The sequence below is a fragment of the Theropithecus gelada genome, chromosome 10 (genome assembly GCF_003255815.1).
Source record: "Theropithecus gelada isolate Dixy chromosome 10, Tgel_1.0, whole genome shotgun sequence".
NCBI lineage: Eukaryota > Metazoa > Chordata > Mammalia > Primates > Cercopithecidae > Theropithecus > Theropithecus gelada.
This window is the reverse complement of record NC_037678.1, coordinates 27501666-27511890: the sequence shown is the minus strand read 5'-3', so window position 1 is coordinate 27511890 and position 10225 is coordinate 27501666. Positions and strand designations below refer to the sequence as shown.

The following is a 10225-nucleotide window of genomic DNA, read 5'->3' as shown; positions in this document are numbered from 1 at the left end:
ATGGTGTGGAGATTCCTGGGAGCCCTGCCCCCACTTGACAACCACAGTGCAGCAGGCGCCAAGTTCTCCTGCACATTGGGACAGTGTGACCCTGGGCTCTGGTGAGTGGCAGGTGGGGCCTTGGGACCTACCAGCAGTGAGGGAGTTAACACAGCAGCTGGCTTCTCTAGGGAAGGAAAACTCCCTTCAGACACTTTGGTGCCTGGCCTCCTGCCAGGAACAAGCAGGAGCTGAAAACTAGAAGTTGAGGCGTGAGTTTGGCCACTCTGTAGTGTGTACCTGGGGAGGGCAGCAGCTCGCCACAGCTGCCAGCTGCCAGCCGTCTACCCATTCACCTGGCAGCCCGCTTTTCAGACCTGCCTGTCCACCCATCTATAAGCCCATCTCTGTCCCGTTGTCTATCTGACCATCTTTCTCTTACTGTCCTCTCTGTCCAGCAATCTGGCCTGTCTGTCGATCCATCTTCTTGTCTATCTGTGGCCCCACCTATTTGTCCATCTGTCCAATTACCTTTGATTCTATCTGTGCATCTTCTTGTCCATCCATCTGCCCACCCGTCTGTCCCTGTGTCTGCCCACCGGCCTCCCCTCTCCTCCTGGGCCACAGAGCCATGGCCCAGGGCTGTGGGTCCTTGGTCAGCCTGGTGCTGCTGGGGTTGGGGCTGGGGCTGGCTGTCACTGTGCTGGCTGTGGTCCTCTCTCGCCACCAGACTCCCTGTGGCCCCCAGGCCTTTGCCCACGCTACTGTTGCTGCTGACTCCAAGGTCTGCTCAAATATTGGACTGTGAGTGAGACGTGGGAGGAAGCTGGGTGGCCTTTGGCAGCCAGCCCCTCCTGGAGAAGGCGTGTGTGTTTGAGTGTGTGAGTGTGTGGGCGTGCGTGTGTGATTGCGTGTGTGAGTGTGTATGTATGTGTGAGTGTGAGTGGGGGGTGTGGGGGTGTGTGAATGTGTGTGATTGTGTTTGGGTGTGTGTGTATGTGTGTGTGGGTGTGTGTGATTGTGTTTGTGTATGGGTGTGTGGGTGTGTGTATGTGTGAGAGTGAGTGCAGGGGGTGTGCGTGTGTGAATGTGTGTGATTGTGTTTGGGTGTGTGTGTGGGTGTGAGGGTGAGTGTGACTGTGTGTGTGTGGAAGGGGTGTGGGTGTGTGTGAATGTGTGTGATTGTGGGTATGTGTATGTGTGGGTGTGTGAGTGTGTGTGTGTGTGTGTGTACAAGTGCACTGGCCCAGGAAGCAGGAGCTGTGTGTGTGTGGGCTTCAGCACCTGCAGGGCTTGGGCACAAGGAGGCAGCCTCAGGGCCCTTGCACAGAACAGGTGGCAGGGTGTGCCCATGGGGCAGATGGTGATTTAGGGACAGTCGTGTGTGAGTCCACACCTGGCTCCAGGATTCAGGAGACCCATTTGCACATCCCAGGTGGGGCCAGTACAGGCCCCTTCAGTGAGGCCAATTCTCCAAGGCTGGGGTCTTCTCCCAGGGTCATAGGTGAAGGGCTTCAGAGGCTCCCTGTGTGGGTACTGGCCTGCTGGGGTACACACAATGCTGCCACAGCCAGTCTGCCCCAATTCCCAGCCCATGACCACATCTCGGGTCTCTCTGTCCTGGGGAGGCTGGTGCCCCACCCCTCACATCCTCTCTCCCTGAGTCAGGGCCTGGGTCTGGTGAGCTGAGTGACTGATACTTGGTGTCCGGGATGAGGGTGTGGTGGAGAGGGGCCACGGTGGGTGTTCCCTGACCCTCTTCCAGGAAACCCAGCCCAAGGGAGGCCTCCGCTGCTGCCACTGCAGAGAGGACACATACAGGATGCCCCTTCCTGCCCCCTGCCTCCCATTGGGCCCACAAAAGCCGGGGGAAGCCTCCCCTCCCTGCAGCCACCTGGTCTGCTTCCCAGAAGTTCTGTCTTGCAGTCCGTTGGGAGGATCCCAGTGCTTTGTAAACTAAAGCAAGGGAGGCGTGGCCGTTCTCTCTCTTTGTTCATTCATTCACCTTTTGAGTCATTCCTTCCTCCCTCCATTCCCCCATCTGTCCATCCTTCCCTGCCCCGATTGCTCATGCCACCCCCCAGCCCCTCCTGACCTGGTCCTTTGGTTTCTCTTCATGGCTTTCTGTCTCCTCCCACAGGGCTGAGAATGGCAGCTCAGGGACAAGTAGAGCCTGGTGACTGCTTGGTCTCCTGGGTGGCTCCTAGGGGATTTGAGGGATTGATGCCTGCTGAGGCTGTGCCCCTCCTCTGCTCAGGAGGACATACAGAGATGTGGCACCCACTTAAACTCAAAGTTGCACAGATGCAAATGAGACTGGGGTCTCAGGCACCAGAGACCACCGTGGGCACATGGCCTTTGGGAGTGGGGACCTGCTGCCACAGATCTCTGAATGGAGTCTGGACCTGCTAGGTCTCCCTGAGTGACTGTCTGGGGGTCTCTGTAGCATGCCCTGCTGTGCGTGTGAGGGTCAGTGGTTGGGGAGGGGTCTCTGCTCTAATGCTCCCTCCACCGGCACTCCCTCAAACTCTCCCTTGGTGAAGAGAGAGGATGTGGTTTGCCCCAGTGTTTTATTGAACAACTCTCTCCACTTCCTGTTTTCAGAAGCTGGGAGTGGAAGAGAGCCTGGGGCTGGCCCCAGCTGCTGCTGCGGAACAGGGGTCACTGGACGCTGGGACCCTGGCCGGGCTGGCTGGGGGCCTCAGGAAGAGGCCTGCTGCAGCGTCATCCTGGCCAAGATCCCTCCCTGCAGGGGCCCCTGGCCATGCTGCCGCAGGATCTGCTGGGGCCACCAGAAGCCCATGCTCCTGCCTCCATCTCTCCCCTCTGTGCTCACCTCTCACCAGCAGGCCCTCCCAGAGTCCAGTCTCTTCTGCTCTTTTTTTTTGTTTGTTTTTTGAGATGGTGTCTCACTTTGTCACCAGGCTGGAGTGCAGTGGCGCAATCTCGGCTCACTGAAATTTCTGTCTCCTACTCTTTCAGCATCAGGTTTTATTATTGGGATTCTGCTACAGCCAGAGACCCTGGGAGCAGATTCCTAAGGCATATGTGAGTGTGGACCCAGCACCGTGCCTAGCAGACATACAAAAGGAGCATGGTGACAGTGAGGTCTGTCATCTCCAGCTTAATGACTGTTTTGATCCTTGTCAAAAAGGTGATTTTTGGCTGAGCATGGTGGCTCACACCTGTAATCCCAGCACTTTGGGAGGCCGAGGCGGGTGGATCACTTGACGTCAGGAGTTGGAGACCAGCCTGGGCAACATGGTGAAACCCCGTCTCTACTAAAAATACAAAAATTAGCTGGGCATGGTAGCGGGTGCCTGTAATCCCAGCTACCTGGGAGTCTGAGACAGGAGAATCACTTGAACCCAAGAGGCAAATGTTGCAGTAAGCCAAGATAGCACCACTGCACTACAGCCTGGGTGACAGAGCAAGATTTGGTCTCAAAAAAAAAAAAAAGAGATAAAAGTTTATATTTTTGTTCTAAAACTTATCTTAATGTCTTCATTCTATATTTTATATAATTATAAGAGCTATATAAGATATACTACCCCTAGTACTTTGTTTTTTGGATATTCTATTCACTCCTGATGGTTAATTTATGTGTCAACTTTGCTAAGCTATGGTGCCCTGTTGTTTGGTCAAATACTTGTCAATATCTTGCTGGGAGGTTATCTCATAGATGTGATTAACATTGACAGTCAGCTGACTTTAGGTAAAACAATGTGATTAACGCTGACAGTCAGCTGACTTTAGGTAAAACTGAGGTTTCCCAGAGAAGCAGGAATTCTACTTTAACACTATAACATGTAAATCCTGCCTGAGTTTCTGGCCTGCTGACTGCTCTACAGGTTTTAGGTTCCAGACTTCAAGATCAACTCTTACCTGAATTTATAAGCTGCTGGTTCGCCATACAGATTTTAAACTTGCTAGTCCCCACAACCGTGTGAGCCAATTCCTAAATAAATCTCTCTCTATGTATAACCTATTGGTTTAGTTTCTCTAAAAACCTTTTACATCTAGTTTCCTGGATGTTAAGTAATACTGAAACTAGCTAGTAACTTCTTTTCTTTTTTTTTTGAGATGGAATTTTGCTCTTGTTGCCCAGGCTGGAGTGCAGTGGCACGATCTTGGCTCATCACAACCTCCACTTCCTGGGTGCAAGCGATTCTCCTCCCTCAGCCTCCCAAGTAGCTGGGATTACAGGCATGTGCCACCATGCTCGGCTAATTTTTGTATTTTTAGTAGAGATGGGGCTTCTTCATGTTGGTCAGGCTGGTCTCAAACTCCCGACCTCAGGTGATCCACCTGCCTTGGCCTCACCAAGTGCTGGGATTACAGGCATGAGCCACCGCGCCCGGCTCCTAGTAACTTCTTCTTTTCTGTGATATGTCTCTTGTCTCTAATAATACTTTTCTTCTTAAAGTCTACTTCATTAAAAATAGTGATGCTGGGCATGGTGGCTCATGCCTGTAATCTCGGCACTTTGTTGGAGGTTGAGGTGGGTGGATCACTGAAGCCCAGGAGTTCAAGACCAGCCTGGGCAACATGGCAAGACCCTGGCTCTACAGAAAAATACAAAAATTAGCCGGGTGTGGCTAATATAATTCTAAGTTAGCACATCTGTAGTCCCAGCTACTTGGGATGCTGAGGTGGGAGAATCGCTTGAACCTAGAAGGGAGAGATTGCTGTGAGCCAAGATCATGTCACTGCACTCCAGCCTGGGAGACAGAGTGAGGTTCTATCTCCAAAAAAAAAAAAAAAAAAAAAAAAAAAGTTATACAGCTTTCTTGGTTAATGCATGCATATTTTTCATTATTTTCCACCTTTCTGTATCCTTATATAAAAGGCATTAGTTGGGTTTTTATTTCTAATTAGTTTAATTTTTATTATCCTTTTAAATGTAACTATTTATTTGGGTTGAAAGCCACCACCAATTTGTTTTCCATGCCTATTCTCTTTCTTCTTATCTCCTCCCACATCTTGTTTTGCATTTATTATTTTTATTATTTAATTTCCTCCTCTATTAGTTTTGTAACTGTGCAGTCTTGGAGTTATTTTAAAAGATGACAGCAGATTATTTTAGAGCTTACAACATGCATCCTTCACTTACCAAAGTCTAACACGAGCTAGTACTTTTTTGTTGTTGTCGTCATTGAGACAGAGGGAGTCTTGCTCTGCTGTCCAGGCTGGAGTGCAGTGGAGCAATCTTGGTTCACTGCAACCTCTGCCTCTTGGGTTCAAGCAATTCTCCTGCCTCAGTCTCCTGAGTAGCTGGGATCACAGGCGTGCACCACTATGCCCAGCTAATTTTTGTATTCTTTTTTTAGTAGAGACAGGGTTTCACCATGTTGGCCAGGCTGGTCTTGAACTCCTGACCTTAAGAGATCCGCCTGCCTCGGCATCCCAAAATGTTGAGATTACAGGCATAAGCCACTGCGCCTAGCCTATGAGTTGGTACTTCTATCCCCTTCCTAGTCAGTACAAGAACCTTGGAACAGGAACGAAATTTACCCCCAATGACTTATATGCTAATATTTTTGTGTTTTTTAAATATATGTATATGTGCAGCTGGGTGCGGTGGCTCACGCCTGTAATCCCAGCACTTTGGGAGGCCGAGGCGGGCAGATCACAAGGTCAGGAGATCGAGACCATCCTGGCTAACACGGTGAAACTCCGTTTCTACTAAAAATACAAAAAACTGGCTGGGCGCAATGGCTCACACCTGTAATCCCAGCACTTTAGGAGGCCGAGGCGGAAGGACAACCTGAGGTCAGGAGTTTGAGACCAGCCTGACCAACATGCAGAAACCCCATCTCTACTAAAAATACAAAATTAGTCGGGCATGATGGCGCATGCCTGTAATCCCAGCTACTCGGGAGGCTGAGGCAGGAGAATCGCTTGAACCTGGGAGGCGGAGGTTGCAGTGAGCCGAGATCGCACCTTTGCACTCCAGCCTGGGCAACAAGAGCAAAACTCCATCTCAAAAAAAAAAGATAAAATAAAAAACTAACTAACTAAATAATACAAATTAGTCGGGCGTGGTGGCGCATGCCTGTAATCCCAGCTACTCTAGAGGCTGAGGCAGGAGAATGGTGTGAACCTGGGAGACGGAGATTGCAGTGAGCCGAGATCGCACCACTGCACTCCAGCCTGGGCGATAGAGTGAGACTCCGTCTCAAAAAAAAAAAAAAAATATATATATATATATACACACACACACACACGCACATATATATGTGCGTGTGTGTGTGGTTTTGTGTGTGTGCGTGCATAGATGTATCTGTGTGTTTTTTGTGTTTTTATTCCTATTTATGTTGAGAGTGTAGAGCTATGTAAAAGTAAACAGAATTGTATAATGAAGCCCCATGTATCCATTCAATTTCAACAACAATCTTTTTTTTTTTTTTTTTTTTTTTTTTTTTTTTTGAGACGGAGTCTCGCTCTGTCGCCCGGGCTGGAGTGCAGTGGCCGGATCTCAGCTCACTGCAAGCTCCGCCTCCCGGGTTCCCGCCATTCTCCGGCCTCAGCCTCCCGAGTAGCTGGGACTACAGACGCCCGCTACCGCGCCCGGCTAGTTTTTTGTATTTCTTAATAGAGACGGGGTTTCACCGTGTTAGCCAGGATGGTCTCGATCTCCTGACCTCGTGATCCGCCCGTCTGGGCCTCCCAAAGTGCTGGGATTACAGGCTTGAGCCACCGCGCCCGGCTCAACAACAATCTTATGGCCAAGCTAATTTCATGTATACTCTTTCTCTTTCCTGCTTCCTTCTACCCCACATTATTTCAGTGCAAATCCCAGATATATAACTTTACCCATACATATTTCAGTATGTTTTATTTATTTTAAACCCCACAAAATACCATTTTCTATACTACTACAATTTTATAACAATAACATTCATTTAGATTTACCCAAACATTTACTTCTTCTGTTACCCTTTATTTTTATTTATAAAAATATATTTGGGAAAAAATATCTTTGCACACATAGTCAAGGATCTCCTGAGGGCTATGTCATGGCCAAAATATACATATATATTCCATATTTATATCTATATATACACACACATACACACACATATATATACACACACACATATATGTATTCCACTTTCACTTTTTTGTTTGTTTTTTGAGACCGAGTCTCGCTCTCTTGCTCTGTTGCCCAGGCTGGAGTGCAGTGGTGCGATCTCAGCTCACTGCAACTTCTGCCTCCTGGGTTCAAGTGATTCTCCTGTCTCAGCCTCCAAGTATCTGGGATTACAGGCATGAGCCACCACGCCTGGCTAATTTTTTTTTTTTTTTTTTTTTTTTTTTTGGACGAATTCTTTCTCTTTTGCCCCGGCTGGAGTGCAGTGGGCCGATCTCGGCTCACTGCAACCTCTACTTTCCTGGTTCAAGCAATTCCCCTGCCTCAGCCTCCCGAGTAGCTGGGATTACAGGTGCACACCACCATGCCCAGATAATTTTTTTGTATTTGTAGTAGAGACAGGGTTTGCCTATGATGGCCAGACTGTTCTCAAACTTCCGACCTCTGGCAATCCACTCACCTTGGCCTCCCAAAGTGCTGGGATTATAGGCATGAGCCACCATGCCTGGCCTGTTTTTTTTTTTTTTTTTTTTTTTTTTTTTTTTTTTTTGAGATAGAGTCTCGTTCTGTCACCCAGGCTGGAGTGCAGTGGCAAGATCTTGGCTCACTGCAACCTCCGTCTCTGGGGTTCAAGCAATTCTTGTGCCTCAAGAATTGAGTAGCTGGGATTACAGGCGCCCACCACCACATCTGGCTAATTTGTGTATTTTTGGTAGAGATGGAGCTTCACCATGTTGGCCAGGCTGGTCTTGAACTCCTGACCTCAAGTGATCCACCTATCTTGGCCTTCCAAAGTGCTGGGATTACAGACATGAGCCACCACGCCCGGCCATTTTCACTTTTGAAGGATATTGTTAGTGCACATAAAATTCTAGGTTGGCAGATATTTTCTTTCCTCAGTTTGAAAACATGATTCCCTTGTATTTGATTTCTCCTGTTTTTATTGAGAAGCCAATTCTCAATCTAATTTTGCTCATTTGAAGGCAATGTCTTTTTTTGTTGTTGTGTTTTTTGAGATGGAGTCTCACTCTGTCGCCCAGGCTGGAGTGCAGTGGCGTGATCTCAGTTCACTGCAAGTTCTGCCTCCTGGGTTCACGCCATTCTTCTGCCTCAGGCTCCCGAGCAGCTGGGACTACAGGTGCCCACGACCACGCCCAGCTAATTTTTTGTATTTTTAGTAGAGACGGGATTTCACCACGTTAGCCAGGATGGTCTCGATGTCCTGAACTCGTGATCCACCTGTCTTGGCCTCCCAAAGTGCTGGGATTACAGGTGTGAGCCACCGCACCTGGCCCCTTAATTGTTGTATTTTTAATAGAGATGAATTTTTGCCGTGTTGGTCAGGCTGATCCCAAACTCTTCGTTTCAGGTAATCCACCCTCCTCAGCCTCCCAAAGTGCTGGGATTACAGGTGTGAGCCACCCCTACACCCCGGCCTGAAGGCAGTATCTTTTTTCCTCTGGCTGCTTTAAAAAGGTTTGTCCTTGGCTTTGAGCAGTTTTACACTGATGCATTTAGGTGGTTCTTCATTCTATGACTTCATTCTTTTTTGTCCATTTTAGAAAATTCTCAGCTTTATCTCTTCAAGTGTTACGTCTTTCCCATCCTCTCTCTTCTCTCCTTATGAGACTCCAATTTCACATGACTTATACCTTGTTAAAGTATCTCCCATGTCTGTTAATCCATTTCCTGTGTGTTCTGTCTATTTTTCTCTTTGTACTTCAATTTGTACATTTTGTATCAAACTATCTCCCAATTAGCCGGACATGGTGGTGGGGCACCTGTAACCCCAGCTACTTGGGAGGCTGAGGCAGGAGAATGGCTTGAACCCGGGAGGTGAAGGTTGCAGTGAGCTGAGATCATGCCACTGTCCTCCAGCCTGGGCAACAGAGTGAGACTCTGTCTCAAATAAATAAATAAATAAATAAATAATAAATAAATAAATACCAGTTCATTATTTATTTATTTATTTTTTATGTTTGTGTCTACTGTGCTGTTCAAATTGAGTTCCTAATTCCATTTTTTTTTTTTTTTTTTTTTTGAGACACAGTCTCTATCTGTTGCTCAGGCTGGAGTTCAGTGGTACGATCTCAACTCACTGCAGCCTCTGCCTCCCAGGTTCAAGTGATTCTCGTGCCTCAGCCTCCTGAGTAACTGGGATTACCACCATGCCTAACTCAGTTTTGTGTTTTTAGTAGAGACGGGTTTCGCCATGTTGGCCAGGCTGGTCTTGAACTCCTGGCCTCATGTGATTCACCCCGCTGTCTCCCAACGTGCTGGGATTATAGGCGTGAGCCACCACTCCCAGCCTCCATTTTTTTTTTTTTTTTTGAGACGGAGTCTCGTTCTGTTGCCCAGGCTGGAGTAGAGTGGCACGATCTCGGCTCACTGGAACCTCCACCTCCCGGTTCAAGAGATTCTCCTGTCTCAATCTCCCGAGTAGCTGGGACTACAGGCACATGCCACCATGCCTGGCTAATTTTTGTAATTTTAGTAGAGATGGGGTTTTACCATATTGGTCAGGCTGGTCTTGAACTCCTGACCTCAGGTGATCCACCCACCTCAGCCTCCCAAAGTGCTGGGATTACAGGAGTGAGTCACCATGCCCAGTGCGTCTATTTTTTTATAGTGGCCAGTTTTCTGATTAAATTCTTGTTTCTTTATATCCTTGAATATAGATATAAAGTACTTATTTTAAAGTTCATGGTCTGACAATTTCATAATCTAGAGATCCTATGGGCCTTTTAAAAAATTGTCTCTGCTTTCTCTTGAGCTTTGTTCCTGCTGTCTTATTTCCTTGTTTGCTTGGTTGTTTTTAATTTGGCAATGGAGGGTGTGTATAAAAATTGTTAGAAATAATTTTTTTTTTGAGATGGAGTCTCGCTCTGTTCCCAGGCTGGAGTGCAATGACATGATCTCGGCTCACCGCAACCTCCACATCACAGGGTTCAACTCTCCTACCTCAGCCTCCCGACTAGCTGGGATTACAGGCAGGTGCCAGCACGCCTGGCTAATTTTTGTATTTTTAGTAGAGATGGGGTTTCACCATGTTGGTCAGGCTGGTCTCGAACTCCTGACCTCATGATCTGCCTGCCTCAGCCTCCCAAAGTGCTGGGATTACAGGCGTGAGCCACTGTACCCAGCAAGAAATAA

The 10225-nt window shown here is 48.0% G+C and overlaps 1 protein-coding gene across 1 annotated transcript in view; it reads left to right on the top strand.

Annotated features, from left to right (window-relative positions):
• Positions 1–610: 610 nt before the first annotated feature.
• The window catches only part of GGT5 (gamma-glutamyltransferase 5), a 245990-nt gene continuing 236375 nt past the window's right edge, over positions 611–10225 (top strand). Inside the window, exon 1 of the mRNA XM_025398436.1 lies at positions 611–783. Coding sequence (XP_025254221.1) covers positions 611–783 — 173 coding nt within the window. The remainder of the gene's footprint in view (positions 784–10225) is intronic.